The 18,019-nt window shown below is 41.7% G+C and overlaps 2 protein-coding genes across 3 annotated transcripts; both read left to right on the top strand.

Moving 5' to 3' along the window:
* Positions 1 to 327: 327 nt before the first annotated feature.
* Positions 328 to 13,733, top strand: me2 (malic enzyme 2, NAD(+)-dependent, mitochondrial). Its single transcript, XM_068566243.1, has 15 exons — positions 328 to 488; positions 3,493 to 3,646; positions 6,514 to 6,647; positions 6,757 to 6,906; positions 7,486 to 7,561; positions 7,864 to 8,025; positions 8,111 to 8,324; positions 8,741 to 8,838; positions 9,208 to 9,321; positions 9,431 to 9,542; positions 9,830 to 9,972; positions 10,061 to 10,160; positions 10,366 to 10,436; positions 10,864 to 10,962; positions 11,308 to 13,733. The coding sequence occupies exons 2-15, from the start codon at positions 3,533 to 3,535 to the stop codon at positions 11,473 to 11,475; spliced, it is 1,755 nt and encodes a 584-aa protein (XP_068422344.1). The 5' UTR covers positions 328 to 488; positions 3,493 to 3,532; the 3' UTR covers positions 11,476 to 13,733.
* A 302-nt stretch (positions 13,734 to 14,035) lies between these two features.
* Positions 14,036 to 17,891, top strand: elac1 (elaC ribonuclease Z 1). Of its 2 annotated transcripts, XM_068566486.1 has the most exons (6): positions 14,036 to 14,253; positions 14,818 to 15,021; positions 15,604 to 15,662; positions 16,109 to 16,178; positions 16,271 to 16,319; positions 17,099 to 17,572. In XM_068566486.1, exons 1-6 carry the CDS (start codon positions 14,097 to 14,099, stop codon positions 17,463 to 17,465), a joined length of 906 nt encoding a protein of 301 aa, XP_068422587.1. In that variant the 5' UTR covers positions 14,036 to 14,096; the 3' UTR covers positions 17,466 to 17,572. The 2 variants fall into 2 exon arrangements, with proteins under 2 accessions (XP_068422587.1, XP_068422586.1); XM_068566485.1 differs by having other exon boundaries at positions 16,109 to 16,319; positions 17,099 to 17,891.
* The last annotated feature ends 128 nt before the right edge of the window (positions 17,892 to 18,019 follow it).

Here is an 18,019-nt window from a genome sequence, read left to right on the forward strand (position 1 = left end):
AATAAAAAAGGCAAAAAAAATCTTAATATTGTTTGTGAGGTAAGAAAAAGTCTAAACGGTTAAAAGATATATCTTAACCATACAAAAAATACCACTGAATAAAAAACTTTAGACAGACAGGTGTACAGAAAAACATGCAAAAAGACAAAACATGATTTCTATCAAGAATAAATCCTAAAAACAATCATGTCCTGAAAATGAAACGACTGTATTTTACAGTAGTTACGACAGCGTGCTCTTGTTTCCGTCTTTACGGTAACCAGGAAGAGAATCCCAGCCTGTGATTGGACGAGCGGCCAAGTTCCGAGTCGACGCTGCGTTGTGAGTTTCCTCACTCTCTCACCCTGCTGCATCTCTGGCAGCCGTCAAAGGACAAACCAAGTGGTCAGACGACAGCATTTATTCAGCAAGCCAGCTGGAGAAATATGCTTTATTAACATAAACCTATGCGACGGGAGTAACTGCAGTGTCATATTACTTCAGAGCAGGTAAGCCGACCTGCTGTTCTCTTTTTAAAAAAAGGCAACGTTTCTTGTGTCATCTCGGAACTTTCTCTTTCTGAGGCAACAGTGAACGTGAATAGGTTAGGGGAGGTCCGGATGAATGACAGCATGCAATCATCAGGTTAGCATCATCCGGTGTAACGTTACTGTCTCCGTTTAACAAACGGTGGTGCTCAGATAACGACACGCCTATTTTCGTTTTAGTTGTAAGCAAGCGTCGTTTAGCAGGCGCCAATTGTTGGATGCATTTGTGTTTGTGGCTAACTAATCAGGCTAGCTTACAGTTGTTGTTGTTGTTGTAATACGTACGTAGTGAGTTGTTGTGCTCACAGTTAGCAGTAACATTCCCTCCCACCAGCATCTCCAAACTGAAGATGTAAATATCTCTTTAATCCCTTTGAGTTCTGCATTAATCGCAACGAGAACATGGACATGAGACATAACTGATAAGACCAATGGTTTTACTGTCCTCTCTGTGCAACATTGACAGCATACCGGATGTTAGTACGCAGCAGTGTCAGGTGCTGCAAATCTGCGTTGATACTCAACTATGTTTATATGGACAAGTCCTTGAAACAACTGTGAGTGAAGCTGCACCCACAGTCACCTTGAGGGAACATAACTAGATGTACTGAGGCTTTTGCTTCATACCAGTGCACTCTGACACCTCCAACTCATGGACCATAGAAAGCTTGTAGTAGTACAAGAGCAATGGCTTTCTGTTGGCAAGTCATTTCCGGAATGAAACCTCTTATTATATTACGCCTAATTCTGTAAATGTGGACACTGTTTGCACAAATTATTTCTAAATTTAGAGTACTTCCAGAAACAGTAATGCAATACTTCATATCCTGTTTCCTCATATGATGAGGAATAGGCGTATGTATGCGAGATGCTTTTATTTCTAATTCATTCCCAAAGTATCACCAGTAAGAAGTCTAAGTAGCGAAATTAGACTTCCAACAATAAGACAAAGCTGGCTCATTACTGTTTCTGTGCCAGAAATATTTTGCTCCCCCCAATATCAAATCAACAGAGCATTAAAATGTGTTGATTGTTGGCTCTGTTCATACGGTCTTACACTTTGGCACAGCGTTGATGCTGCTTTCTAGGCAGTGTTTCCTGGACATGTCGTTGTAAGCCAAACCAGCTGGCTCTGCTTCTTTCATCAGATATTCTGGTCAAATAAAGTCGGCGCATAATCACACCACAGTGTGCCCTCTTAAACTGTTCTTAAATCACTGCTCTTAAATCACATCCATGGTTTGCTAGGAGCTCTTTGAGGTCCAGTGGTAATTCATAAACTATCTTCGTTGCTTATCAAAGTAAACCCGCATCGTGATTCAACATAGAGATTGACGTAAAAACATAATAGTGGCTACAAGCACTGTAGATGTGGCATGATTAGCATTATATGTATCCTATGTACATGTAAATGAACTGGTTGTTTTGTGTGATGATAACCTGGGTTGACAAGCAAGAATAGTGTAGTGCGGAATGGAGGAGGACAGGAAAATGTTGTCAACACAGATGACCGAGTGCTGTATCTTACATAAACTGGCCCTATGTGTGTTCCTCAGCCCGCTGACCTCAGCTGCACATTGTTCCAGGCCATTTCATCATTAGAAGGTGTTAGATCTTAAGTAGTCTTATTTTGGTAACAGCTTACAACATTTGATCGCTATTTCCTCATAAATTTGTATTACAAAGTGATATGTATTTTAGCATTCTTCTAGTCTCGGCCACTAAACGACAAGAATCTTAATTAGAAACGGCATGCGACAACGGTCACATTGCTGTTCCTCACATAACTTGCTTACAGGTTCAGTTGCATTTCCTCTTGGTCGGGTCTCGACTTTAAGGAAGGCCAAAAGCTGGACAATAGAAGTCCTTTTAAACCAGAGCCAGAGCAGAAATCACTGCATCTAATAATTAGATTAAATTATATTCTTCTGGCTACATTTCCATCGTGGTCTACTTTGTACTATGGGGATTCTTGCAGAATATTTCTTTTAATTTATTGACATTCACACAACTTATCAAGATTGTCAGTGTTGCTTGAAGTGACCCCTTTCTGCACCCACCATAACACGCAACAGCACACTTGGAGCTTCACAGGTCACATGCGTGACATCGCCCTCCCAATGACGGGTCTATTTCAGGCCACCACCAACAAACAGCTGCCACTCGGATGGGGGCTCTCAAGTGAAGCAAGTATGCAGTCATGGTTGTTGGTGGGAAATTCTGCTACGGATATGGTTTTGTGTATTTATTGATGAGCTTGCTTGATCATCTTCCTCCTGGTGCTCTGCAGACGCCACATAGTACGATGCGTGTTATCATTAGTTGGAGTCTTCCCTGCAGCATGCGATGGGCTACATGTTATCTGCCAGTGTTCTGATCTTTTCTGTCTGTTGACTGATGCGTTTGTTCTCTGCCTCCATGTAGAGCTCATTAGGAAAAGGATTATGACAATCTTTCCAAGCTTTGTTTCCTGAGATCACCCTCGATCGCTTCTGTCCACATCTTGATTAATGACGAGCCGCTTCTGTCAGCATTTGTAATCCTCAAGCGCGGGACTGTCCATGCACAAGTGTATTCAGTAGGCTTTTATGATTAAGTGTGTCAGTAGGCGGACAGCCTTCATCGCAGACAACCTACTGTGATACCAGGGTGCGATAAGGGTTTGATGATGTCACATGATCAAAGGTTGTGGCAGCGGTATACTTCAAGTGTTGGCTTTAAGGAAACAGAATAGCTGAACCTTAAAGCAATAACTCTTTACGACCCGTTGACATTAACGAATTGTTTCAGTTGCATTCTCACCATGAATACTGTTTTGTATTTAAATCTTGTGAGGTGCAAACTACAAACTACTAAATTATCAATTGTAGTTTTCCCAAGGTGGAAAATGAAGATGGAAAAGGATTATCCATGTCTCCACAAAACAATTGGGTGTTTTGTCAACTTCCCCTTCTTTCCTCTGCAGCTTTCCACACGTGTATCCCCTCGACCAGTGACTGGCCACCATGTTGTCCAGGTTGAAGACAACCTGGTCCCTGAGGCCCTGTGTCTCTGTGTGCAGATGGGCACACACCAAAGAGAAGGGCAAGCCCCTCATGCTCAACCCTCGTACCAACAAAGTGAGTGGATAACTTGGATAACTGTGTGTGTGTAAGTGTGTGTAAGTGTGTGTGTGCCACATCTTTTTTTATCCTTTCAATCTATGACACGCCTCCATTATTAAATGGTCGTCAATATGTCTGTAATGTCGGGATAAGACTACAGAGCTGTGGTGTAAAGGACAGAAATTGATTTGCAGGTTCTGACTTTCTTTTTTCAGACTATGTTTTATTTCTTAATGAACACTAATATATGTTAATTCTTGCGGGCCACTAGAAACTTTAATTCATCATAAATTGTTTGCATGGAATGATCATCTACCAGAATTAAAATAAAGCTTATCATCCAAGCACATGCAGTCACACAGGACATCGTGGTATTATAAAGTACAGTCAAATTCTGCAACAGTTAATCCCATGATTTGTTCTGCCTAAAACTAGAAAAACTTGCCCATCAGTGTCAATTGTTTTCCAGAAGCTGGTTGGTGGCTGCTGGCAAACTTAGCGCTGACTGCCGTAATAGCAGAGCACCTTTATCAGTCATCACACAATAATTTTTTAATATATCCGGATCTGCTGTACCTGTGTTTTTACAAATTAGTAAAACTAAGAACACATATTCCTGGATTTCTAAATAGCTTCCTATCTAATGTTTTAATTATTGACTATACACCGTACATGATTTTTCTTTTTTCCTTACAAGAATGGCTGATAAATGCTGACATAATCTTCTTCCAAAAGCCCACCTCATAATATTTGGCTTTTGTGCAAATTCAAATAATCTGGGATTAAAGAGTATCTTGATAGAAGGCTGAAAACCATTGGTTAACTAAAATCCTCAAGTAGGTCGGCTATCTGACCACACCCTGCATCACTGTTGGGTGTGGTGATAAATGTCTGTGAAATCGTTGCCACCTTTCTTTGTGCAACAAGCACGTCCCATGAAGTTTGTTTTTTCAATGCTTCAAATGTCTTGTTTTTTTATGTCATTGTCTCATATGCCTATTTTGTTTCATTCTGCTTTTCATATTCCTTACCCATGCCTCTTAGGTCATGTGTGATTATTCATGTGAAGTGCTTTGAACTGGTCGGTGTTCCCACACCTACCGGTAATGTCACTTCTGCATTCCTGCAGCAAGGTGGGCAACTTCAGTTGACATAAAAACCACCACATATTCAGCTGGTGTAACTTGCTCTTTCGTTGAATTCAATGCTTCTTCGAACACATATCACATTGTTTGATGTCTTGTGTTTGACATTGTTGGTTTGTGCTGTGAATTGTGGGCCTGGGAGGGTTCGTGTGTCTGGTGTTTCCAACTGCTGAACGCTACGAATGACATTTAAAACATGAGGCCGTAGCTGCTTGAGGAAACAGGATCTCACTTTTTGCAGGTTATGTTAAATTTAGCCGAGACTACAAATGTTGCGCTATATATAAACATTCCAACCTAGATGTAAACTGGTCGGAGGCTTCAGTAGCTGCACTAGAAACACTGTACACACAGTAACTACATTGCACTTTGGGTGAAGTGTGAAACAATTTTGTGAAAAAGGCAACAGATGTTTTAATGCTTTTCTTCTGTGAGCAGTACCTAGTGGTGATTTATATTTAAATGGAAGTTAAAGTTTTGAATTTATTCTAGCATTTAAATTCACTGCGGCCTTACAAGCTGCATCAAGCGAAACAGAAACAGCAGCACGCTTGTTACTCAGAGGATTTCGGTGTATGCCAGAGCGGATGTGACTCGCATCAGCAGACTGAATGGTCACAAGTCTCATGACTCTTTGTACCTCAACACCTCACTGTTGCAGAAATATATTGTTGATGATATTAAACTGTCAGCAAGACTGACTGGCTGTGATCCCACAATCCTTGGCCACAGGGTATACAGAAAAATGTTTTTAAGAAATGCATATACAAACAGTACTACACAATTTTTATTTGATAGATCATGCCACTTTTGTTAGCCCTTGTGTGTATCACACACTATTCACAGAGCAATGCTTAAAAATTTGAACAAACCAAGAAACACTTAAGCTATTAATGTCACGTAGAATATACTAGATTTCAGAGATTTGCAGCATGTGTCATTACGTTGAGAGCAACTGAGTGCTGAGGGAAGTGGATGCCTCATCAGCATGACTCATCAGTTTTCCGGGGGAGCCCCCAGCATCCATCACTCTCACAGAATAATCAGCCATTTTCCCGAGCCCGAGACGTTATGCTTTCCATCTATTATGGCCATATTTCTTTCAGAGATGGTTTCAGAAAGCTACATACACTCATGCATGCACTGCAGGATCATAAAAACCCGTTGTACCCCTCACCCCTCCTCTCCCTCTTTTCTTCTATTCACGGGGGGTTTCTGCACATAGTCGTCCCTATTGGCTTCCTTGAGGCTACTCCCATTTCTTACCCTCTGTTTCTTTCTATTCCCAACTGCAAAATTGCTCCTATGTGGCTTTCACCTTTAACCCAGCCGTCCTTCTCCTGTAAAGTGTCAATAGGTCAGCCCCAAGTGAGGGTGCATAGATAATACAGTGCGCCCTCTGGTGACGAAAAAACATCATCGCATGTGAATGTTTCCTGCAGCAAGAATTCTGAAAATAGGTTCAGTACTTATTTTATGTTGTTAACCGAGGTGATTAAGTAATGTATTAGGTATGAAACTTAAAAGTAGATCACACTGGGGCACAGATAGGTGATGATTAAGCTTTATTACTCAGGAAAATGTTTCTTGACGGTCTGTCGCTATGTAATACCCAAAGAAATGTACTAGTGGCCCACTTATCTTAGATCAGAGTTAAAAATGTAACTTTTCATCATGAGTGATCACACGATGAATAACTACCTTCTCTTTGTCTCCCTCTGCTTTGTTTTCCTCCAGGGCATGGCCTTCTCTCTACCAGAACGACAGATTTTAGGGATACATGGTCTGTTGCCTCCCAAAGTGGAGACTCAGGACACTCAGGCGATGCGCTTTCAGAATAATCTCAAAAATATGACCGATCCTCTGCAGAAGTAAGGACATGTTTGTCTTAAAGCATTGGAACGTGTAGTAACAGTATGTGTATCTGAAATATCCCCTTATAACTTTTACTCTCTCTCTCTTTCCTACTTTTTCGCCCAGGTACATCTACTTGATGGGCATCCAGGAAAGGAATGAAAGGCTTTTCTACAGGGTGTTGATGGAAGACATAGAAGAATTGATGCCAATTGTCTACACTCCCACTGTAGGCCTGGCCTGCACACATTATGGGCACATCTTTAGAAGACCCAAGTAAGCCTAAAGCTATCAAGGATCAAGTAGTTTAATAAAAGTCATAATTTATAACCCTTTCCTATGCTCAAAACGTGCCTGAAAGAGGCATATACCACCTCCCACGTAAAACTTGTGATCTATAAAATTATTCCAAAAACACCTTTCCATGTAAATTAACTCAGATCTGAAATACACACACAAGCACAAGCAAAACATTCAAATAAACAACCAATACACAACCTAAACATAACCAAACAAAAAACAACCGAAATACTACCACTGCACAACTTAACAAAACACAGCCAACAAACACACAGTCAAAGCACAACTAACCAAACAAACGATACAAAAATACCTAAAAGACGACCAACAAAAATGCATGCGCTAAAACGAAGCGTTTCAGGCAGAAGGGGAATACAGGGATATGTGGATATTTGTTCTAATAGAAACCCAAAATGCAATATGTACCTAAATATGGTCACAATATGTCTCCTTGTTGTAGTGGAGATGTATGTTGGGTTTTCTGTAGTTTGTAATGTAGAAAATATGTCCTTGATTGTTGAAGTTCTCATCCCATCATCTGGTTTCTCTCACTAGAGGCTTGTTCATCTCTATTCTGGACAAAGGACACATTCGTTCCATCCTGGACAATTGGCCAGAGACTAATGTTGCAGTGAGTACCTGAACTCATCACAGTAGCACCTATAAAAGGGTTGAGCCGTTCATCACTCTTAAACCCATTCACTGGTGTTTTTTTTAAATTTTTTATATGAGCTGTGAATATGCAGATACGATTAAACAACTATGAATTGATCAAAATAAGTTATAACTTCCACATTAAGTCTATGGAAGTCTTTTTAATCAAACCCGCACTGTTCACAGTCTCCACAATCATCTGGCTCGTCCAGTTCATTGTTGTTCACTGTCGTGTGCTTTTCAAATGTATAATTTCTTTCCATCTCCCCTTTCCTTTAGGCCGTAGTAGTAACTGATGGAGAGCGTATTTTAGGATTAGGTGATCTGGGTGTTTACGGAATGGGCATCCCCGTCGGAAAACTTTGCCTCTACACAGCCTGTGCTGGCATTAGACCTGAGAGATGTCTGCCTGTGGTAATAGACGTTGGCACAAACAATCAGGTAGGATGGTTACGTGTTGGTTGTTGTATACGGTACGCATGCACACCCATTGTGCTTCATGCATTTGTCCTTGCCCTTCGATTAGACTCTCCTCCAGGATCCGCTGTACATGGGCTTGTACCAGGAGCGAGATCGCTCCCAAGCTTACGATGATCTGATTGATGAGTTCATGGAGGCTGTGGTGGAAAAATACGGCCAGGACACACTGATCCAATTTGAGGACTTTGGGAACCACAACGCCTTCCGCTTCCTCAGGAAGTACAGGGAGAAGTACTGCACATTCAACGATGATATCCAAGGTTCACATTTAACCCTCCACACATCCTACGCCATAAGGTTTACGCAAATAACGCGAAAGGTTCAGTTGGTGTTTTTTAAAGAACCATGTTTTTTAGATTAATTTCCTACCGTCCAGCCAGCTGTTTCTTTTCTATTCACCATGAAAATCAAGTTGCGGAAACCTGATACTTGCTTAAATAATGCATTTCGTTGAACACCATGTGACTTGTGTTCACATTGGGAAATGCAGTTAAGATCAGGAACCTTTTTGATGTGTTGATTTAGATTGATTGAGATTGGATGTTGAAACACAATGCGTTCATGGTGTCTGAAATACCGAACAACAAGCACAACTACATCAATAAGGGAATCCTCTAAACAAATAGGGATGCATGTGTTTTATTGTTAACTGTTGTGTTCTCCTGCATGTTTCCAGGCACTGCGGCTGTAGCCCTTGCTGGTCTGTTAGCAGCTCAGAGAGCTCTTGGCAAACCCATCACGGAACACCGGGTGCTTTTCCTGGGAGCTGGAGAGGTCAGATCATCTTTATCAATGAATCAGTCAATTAAACTTCTCTTGGTTTTTCCTTTTTGTTTTTTTTGCCTTTTTATGGTCTTTTTTTCGATCTTATTTGTAATGTAAAAATCCCGTTTATAAAAGTACTTTCTACAGGCCATACTGCTGCCTACTGACCAGCGCTGGTAATGCCAAAAATACATGATTTTCCAACATTACTTAAGAACTTAAAAGAATCCAAACATTGACAACATTGACCAGAACCTTTCTCTGGAAAGGGCGGATTTGCATAGGCCTTTTGTTTTTACACAATAGCGGTTAGATCGTATGAAGGCTATGCAATCGCAGCACTTTAAGTGTAACTTTAAGTGATTATTTCCTCCTTAGGCTGCCCTTGGTATTGCCAATCTGATTGTCATGGCCATGATGGAGTCCGGGATGACCCAAGCTGAGGCCCGGAATAAGATCTGGCTGTACGATAAAGATGGCTTACTAGTAAAGGTTAGTATGTCTGGCTTACTGTTGAGCTACTGGATTATTGATGAACAGAGGTTTTACTATATTTATGTTGATATGTTTGTTGCCACTAATATATGGTTTATGATTCCAGGGCAGACAGCAGGAAACAGACTCTAACCAGGAGGCATTTGTTCATGACAGTCCAGGGACTGTAAACAGCTTCCTAGATGCCGTCAATACCATCAAACCCACAGCGATCATTGGTGAGGAACTTCTGATTTTCTGTGTTTGTGTCTGTAAAGCCTCACAGTAAACTTTGGAATACGCACTGAATTAATCTTTTTTTAGTAATTTTGTTCTAATTTATTGTATTTGATCCAGATCAGGTTGAATTGAATAACTTTATTTTCTATTTAGGCTATATTTATGATTGATGTGCTCATGAAATCACCCTGTCGAGACTTAGCGTGTTGCAATTTCAAGCTCCGCTTGTGCGATGTTGATGGGTCACAAACGCAGTCTGACCAACATTTCTCTTTCCGACCTCCAGGTGTGTCAGGAGCTGGACGTCTGTTCACCCACGATGTCATCAAGACCATGGGAACCCTGAACGAAAGACCAATTATCTTTGCCCTGAGTAACCCGACCAATAAAGCAGAGTGCACGGCAGAGGACGCCTACACTCTCACTGATGTACGCACTTCTTTCCTTTCCTTCGATTCTTTTGAACTCCATCCTTCCCATCATCACACTTTCACCCTTTCGTTTCTTTGTCCCACAGGGTAGATGTCTTTTTGCCAGTGGCAGTCCGTTTGGTCCAGTGACTCTGAATGGCCGCGTCTACACCCCTGGACAAGGGAACAACGCTTACATCTTCCCTGGTGAAATCAAAAATACAATGAATATTCATAATTCACATTAATGACCACAGGAGAGTATGGATTATCTACATATTCCCTGGACATAAAAACAAAAAGATAGATTGTTAAGAAATAACCAGAGTGTCTATACAATGTTATCACTCTGTGGAAAATGATGAGATGTTACTGCAGTGTGTTTACAACACATGATGTTTGTGTTTTGCAGGCGTGGCCTTGGCAGTGATCCTGAGCGGAGTGAGACACATCAGTGACACAGTATTCTTGGAGGCTGCCAAGGTCTGAAGTCATCACTCAGCGTTTCTCTGTCTGTCTCTTCTTTGAACTTTCTGAAGTTCATTTGTGATTTTCCCCAGCCCATGCTGCACTTTCTTGTGGACTCGTTACCTGTACATACATATGCTGTATACGGTCATAGAAACCCTCTTTAAACCTTTTGACGTCTCCTATCTTCTCTATTCTAGACTAATCTATAGACAGATCAGGATCTTTAAAAAAAGAGAAAAAGGCTGATGCTTTTTCCAGCTATTATTGAAATATTTTACATAAACAAGACACGATATGAGCAGTAGTGGTTTGCTCTTGCTTTGAAAAAATATCAAGTTGTGTTTTACTTTAATTAAAAAGCACATTTTGTTTTCATGACTTAAGCTGTTGGCAATAGTAGTTCATCGTCACTCTAAAAGTATTTTTAAACTCCTTCCAGACCCTTGCAGAGCAGCTGACGGATAAGGAGCTGGAAGAAGGCAGACTCTATCCTCCTCTCTCTAACATCAGAGAGGTCTCCCTCCAGATGGCTGTTAAGGCAAGTCTCCTGAAAATGATCATTTTTCTCTCTGACAAAACTAAAGGGCCCCAATTGAATGTGTTGGCGGTTGATGGACCAGTCATTCTTAGTCCAAGCCTGAGCTGTTCCTGCCTAAATGTAGCTTATTCTATCATCCTCTGCAGTAACATTAAGCTAGTTGGCATTGCACAACCCAAGATGATATTTTGATGACACAGTATTGCGTTCCAGTCTTATTTGACTGTCATAGTGTAGTAACGTTTGGTCAGTTCATCTTCTCCGTGATCTTTGTCTGCGAAGTACTCGCATCTGTGATTTCTATTTGTCAGTATTTCTCAATGCCAAACTTCCTTTTTGCTCTAGGTGGTGCAGTTTCTCTATGCTAAAGGTATGGCGTTTCGCTACCCTGAGCCCCTGGACAAGGACAACTTTGTACGCGCAACTGTGTGGGACACCCACTACGACTCCTTCGAGCCAGATACCTACGACTGGCCAGGTGTCAGCTTCAGCCCCAAGACCGACCAGAAGTAGACCAGACCCTCTGTGTGCTCTTTGTTTTTCTGCTGACCTTCTCATCACAGCTAATATGAGATGATCATAATTATCCTAGTACAAACATCTCCTCATAAAGATCCGGCTGTAGAAACCCCTCATTGCTGCCATGTGCCTGCTTTTGTGCTAAACAAGTCGTATTATGCAAGTGTAAGGGTATAGAGGAAAGTGGAATTTGAAGGAGGATATTTAAATGGGAATGGACACTTTCCATTCACATCCAAGTTCTTTATCGCCTCTGATTCACATGTACACCTGCACAGCACCTGGAGCGCCCCCTGGTGGTGGGAAAAGGCAGTGTAGTAATACAAACACTGCACACTTTGTCTCTGCTGAAGGTCAAGATGTTTTTACTAGAAGGAATTTGAGATGACTCCATGAATTGTTGTGTGTTTGTGTTATTATCTACATTGGTGAATGCCACAAACAATACTGTCACGTTTTTGTCACTCCATATTTAATATAATGATGACTATAACCTCATGCAAAAGAAACACTCCTGATTCAGAGGTTAGCCTTCGGTCAACACTTACTACTATGACTATATATAGCTACCTGATTGACAAACTTAATGGACACATTAATATGCAGTTCAGACATACACATTGCCTTTTTTCACACCAGGTGGGCCTCTGATGTCTTCACTAATCCAACCAATGCCCGGTATAAAACGTATGATGAAAAACTCCTTTTTCACTTGTTCAGATCGGGCCACATTGCTTAACAGAGGAGGTCGAGTAAAGCAAAGGGTTTAAGAATTCAGCCTTTGTGTGCAAACTAGCAGAGAACAACAGGAAATATTATTACTCAGGAGAGAAAAATGAAGGGAAGATCTAAAGAAAGACCTCTGAAGAATATGATGAGATTTTATGAAGGGAAATTAAATGAAATGTTTATCTAAAAACACTCGAGAGACCAACGTCCACTCCAGCAAGTTATTTGTTTGAATGCTTTTTTTTGTCACATTGTTTTTATTTCTATGAATGTATTTTTTTTTGTTCGATGAGTATTTAGATGTGTTGCCCTTGTGCTGTATATTCATTAGAAAGTCTCTCATCAAAAGCTCTTTAATGCAGTGTGGAAAGAATAATCCATCCCTAGAAAAGACCCCTTTTTATAAAAAAGTAAATTGAAATAGAAGATGAAATTAACCTTCAATTAATCAAATCGTTAGCAGTGATGTGAAAACATACGTTTAATAAAAAGCAGTAAATAAAAGTAATTAGGTTTGTTCCACATATTTGATGCTTGATGCTATTCAATAACTGTCATTGACAAAGTGTAGTGACCAATTAGGCCTTCTGGGAAAAGTCACAAACCTCTTGAATAAACATTACTTGATGCTAATAGTTACCGCTGCATACAAGACGATCATATGATATAGATTGTTAGTGACGACACATATGTCTGATGAAGAAACCATGTAATGCTTTCAAATCACTGTTAATGAAGTGTGACTAGAAAAATATCTTTTTGTTGACACAACTATTTGCTCGAGCATTTCTGTTAGATATGTTGTGTCAAATCCAGTGAGTATCTACGCGGTTCAGTAGTCGCAGTTCTAGCAGATGATGACTTCTTCGAGGTCATAATATGCATTTCTCAAAGAAAGATATTGTATTCACTATATTCTAGTTGTATTTTCCTAATGTCCCTCAGCTGTTACTGTCAATTGAATGTAATGTACTTGTTATATGTAAGATCTTCATATTTGCTCAGACTGCTGCAGTATATTACAGTGGTTGATCCAAGGATAAGGAATGAAGTGTTTAATGTGAAACCCTGACCATATATACTGTACGCAAACACATACATACACCCTCGCAGCTAAAATGAGTATATGTCTGAAAAATTAACAAGTTACAATGAATTTACTTTTACTTACGTATTGCCATAGACACTGTTAGGAAGGGCATCGATAGAATGAGGCGTCAGTCCTCTATATTTTAATTTTAAGATATAATGTGCATTTTCTTTTCTGATAAACTTTTTGAAATTTTCTTCTTTTTTTTCCAAAAAACAGTTGAACCTCAGTAAGTATTTTGTTGGTGGAACTGACTGTCATAGTCCAGGGGAAGTATTTTTACTTTCTTGTGTAGGAATTTGGTGAGAAAATTCATATAGTGCTGTCTCTTGAGTTGTGTTTCTGAAGTTTATTTTTGTCACGCAATAATATTTTCTTAGTGTTTGTATGCAGAGAGAACAACAATGTGCAGAATAAACAGTTTTACACTGGCTCCTTTGGCTGCAGATTTTTAATTGGAACTGGAGTTAAAAATTTAGGCACTTGTGTTTTATTTGTGCCCGTCTTTGTGTATTTTAATGACATTTCACTACAATAAAGTGAGAAATTGCTCTGAAAATGAGGTAAAAAATAAATTATATTTATAAATAAATTATTTTGAATTAAATTAAAACCAATACACTGTATTTTACCGTAGTAGTACACGCTTCTCGAAAATCTGACTTTGCATAAACGCCGCACTGGCGCTCTTACACGTCATCACAGTGCGACTGTTTACGGTCAGCCTTGCCTACATCACGCCGCGGCGCTAGAGTCGCCAGACTGTTTCCACCGGTTGTCCCGTAACTTCGGGAGGATGTCCATGGACGTGACTTTCCTCGGGACCGGCTCGGCTTACCCGTCTCCTCACCGCGGGGCCTCGGCGCTGGTGCTGCGGACACAAGGAGACTGCTGGCTGTTCGACTGCGGGGAGGGAACCCAGACCCAGCTGATGAAGAGCCAACTGCGAGCTGGTGAGAGAGAGGGAGAGGGAGGGGAGGGGGAGGGGGAGAGAGAGAGAGAGGGAAGGAGAGGGAGAGAGGGAGAGAGAGAGAGAGAGAGAGAGAGAGAGAGAGGGAGAGGGAGAGAGAGGGAGAGGGAGGGGAGGGGGGAGAGAGAGAGAGAGGGAGAGGGAGAGGGAGGGAGGGGGAGAGGGAGAGAGATAGAGGGGGGGGGGGGGGGGAGGGGGAGAGAGAGTGTTGACTGTCGCTGGGTGGGAGGCAACAGAAGGACTGTGATTACTACAAAAAGGAGGGCAGAGAGATAGAGAGAAGAGAGAGATAACTACAAAAAGGAGAGGAGGAGGGAGAGAATCGAGAAGAGAGAGAGAGAAAGAGACTACAGAAAGGAGGGGAGGAGAGAGAGAGACTATGATAACTACAGAGAGAGAGAGAGAGAGAGAGAGAGAGAGAGAGAGAGAGAGAGAGAGAGAGAGAGAGAGACTATGATAACTACAATGCAGTGTTTGAAACTCGCCCCACATTCCCATCAAGCCACCGGTTGCGTCGTAATGGCACGTTGTGATTTTTCCCGCCCAGGTCGGATCACCAAGGTTTTCATCTCTCACCTGCACGGTGATCACCTGTTTGGTCTGCCGGGCCTCCTTTGCACCGTGAGCCTCAACACCAACCCCGAGCAGCAGAGCCTGAGCTGTGTGGAGATCTACGGGCCGCGGGGCCTCCGCCACTTCCTGAGGGTGACCCTCGGCCTCACGGGGTCACAGCTGCTCTTCCCTTATGCAGGCAGGTCCCCGAATGAGCAACCTCTGGTGTGTCCGTCTGTTACAACCACAACCAATAGTTCTGATCGGACACGTTTACTTACTTTGCATTTGTGAGTTCAACTGCAACCTTGTGCGCACTAGGTTAGTCACTTTTTATCTAAAACATGTGTATGTCCACAACTTTATTTAAGAGGGCAAAAATGTATAGTAGAGTTTTTGCAGCAAAGCAAACCCAGCAGCCTGAGTCAAGTGCGTATGCTACACCATGGATTTCTACCCATACCAAGACAAATATGGCTTGACATATCTTGAACACCCATCTTTGTTCATTCATATAACATGTAGCATTAAAGAATACATCAACTTCATCAGGTTTTTGCTCGTCGGTAGCAAATCACAGCTACACTATGGCAATCATGTTTACTACTTTACTTCAACACATTTTCAGCCCTGTTTATTTTCTGTACTTTACAGAGCAAATCAACCTCGGGCCTTATTTCCTTTATAATTTGTATTTTTTTAAATAATTGTCATCGTTTTATTGTATATAATCCTCATGTACTGCGCTCTCATCCCCTCTACATTCTGTGTGTTGCTGTAGTTCATGAGCTGGAGCCCACAGCTGACCAGAGTCCAGAAGAGGGACAGCTCAGCCCGGAGGTAAGAGACTGGTTTGCAAAACACAACACCCTTTCCCCCCGGACTGGACCGATTATATCGACAAACCAATAATAGTCCCTTTATTTTATCTATGATATAAAAGCAGACAGTCATCATGGATCTTCCATGATACAAATATTTGCTCTTATTTGCCTATGGGCCCATAGTTTTCATCTACCACATATTCCAACTATTTATATTTTTTCCACCCTGAAACCCCCAAGGTATGTCATGGGCTTCAACCTATCGCACCGTAGCATTATTTTGCAAAACTTAATTGTCTAAATGTTAACGAAATAAATCCACCTCATTTGTAGCTCGACTCGCATTCATTTGTTTAAACTCGTTTGAAAAATATTCCCTCATCCCAAGAGACAGTGGTCCCGGTGTTCTTCACCCTCACGGCAGCACGTCATCTTTTCAATGTTCTGGTTCTGTCTCCTCAGATGACCGCGGAGTGCGGTCCTCTGCACCCGCAGGAGCAGCCGGGCCGGACCATCTTCCTGGATCCATCCAGTGACAGTTACCTCCTCTTCGAGGACAATAAGTTTGTGGTCAAGGCCTTCCGGTTGTTTCACCGCATCCCCTCTTTTGGTTTTTGCGTTCAGGAGCACGATCGACCCGGAAGACTGAAGACGGGGCTCCTGAAGGAACTAGGTACGGAGTATATTTTCATGTCACTCTTTTGTTTACTTGAACAGCTGACGGAAAAGATGACGGAAAAGGGCAAATCTACACCCTTTCCAACACCCGTTTTTTTTTTTTTTGAATGATTCCACAGTCGCACTAGATTTAGCAACAACGCTGCTATGGGAGGCAACAGCAGGGACGAGATTCATAAGATAATCTTTTATATTTAGTCCCATAGTGGGACAGAGTGGGAGTGCAGGATTACAGAAGCAAGAGACACATAGTAAAATAAAATAAACAAGTAATACAAATAAGTAAACAATAATAAAAACAGTAGAATAATCCACAATAGCGCCATGATATATTCGTAAATCTCTTTGTAGTCGAGTCACTACTAAAACTGTGTGTACAGTCAGCAGGAAGACGGCTGACTTGCAATCAATTCAGCATGAAAACTCAGATTTAATATCGACACTTAGCCCATTTTTTTTATGACATACTATACTGTGACTTTATGAAATATTACACAATTCCCTTTTTTTTTTACGGCATACTATATACTTAGACTTTTTTTAATGACTTTTATGGCAAATTGTATGATGCCATTTTTATGATTTTAAAAAAGAATTATTGCATACTATTCTATGACATTGATTTTATTTTTTATCACACCCTAATTCAGATCCAATATACACATAGCTCACCCAATACTATGACACACGTGTGGTACAACCTGCGCTTTTAGAAAGTAAATGCACTCCAAATGGCATTTATTGTGAATGGCTTTATTTTGTGTGTGTGTCTAGGCATAAAACCGGGGCCGCTCTATGGGCGGCTGAAAGCCGGCAAGCCGGTAACGCTGGAGAGCGGCCGCGTCGTTCTGTCCAGCGAGGTGCTGCAAGAAGCCATTCCTGGTCGGAAAGTCTGCATCTTTGGGGACTGCAGCTCGGTTGTCGGGGACGGGCCGCTGAGGCTGTGCCGTGGAGCGGACGTCCTGGTCCACGAGGCCACACTCGGGGACGAGCACCGAGAGAAAGCCGTGGACCACGGACACAGTACGCCGGAAATGGCGGCCGCGGTGGCCCGGGCCTGCTGCGCCCGGAGGCTGGTGCTGTACCACTTCAGCCAGAGGTACAAACCCGGCTCCTTGCAGAAGGACGGGGACGAGGATGACGTGGCGGAGCTCAAGCGGCAGGCGGAGGACGCTCTGCGGGACAGTGATGTGGAAGTGACTTTGGCGGAGGACTTTCTCACTCTGCCCATTCCTCTCAGACGACCTTAGCGATGAACTACTAAGTTGTTTTTTTTCATATTGCCTAATTCCTTTGACAGTCTTGGATCAGTTAAGCTTTCAAGGATCAGCGGGAGTGAGTTTACAGAACATTTTTAAAAGGGAAAAACAATAAAGATTGATCATGACAAATTCTCGTTGTGACATTTTTGATTGTCTATGTTTCTGGATAACATCACCGTGTGTGTGTGGACGTGTACACACACACACACACACACACACACACAGAGTTGCAGCTACCGCGACTGCGCTTGTATGACAGTTAATGGCGTACTATACAATTTTTTTAAATTAAATATTCAAGTATTTTTATTGTAATGACCAAATATATACATATTATATGTTTGGGTTGAAGTAATGTGCGATTATTCATGTGTATATGTATAAAATATAAGCTCCTCTGTGTCGATAAAGAACATGCGGGTCATCGCTGCAC

Source organism: Clinocottus analis, unplaced genomic scaffold, assembly GCF_023055335.1.
Source record: "Clinocottus analis isolate CAN_PGR_092001 unplaced genomic scaffold, fCliAna1.0.p SCAF_7, whole genome shotgun sequence".
NCBI classification, from domain to species: Eukaryota; Metazoa; Chordata; class Actinopteri; order Perciformes; family Cottidae; genus Clinocottus; species Clinocottus analis.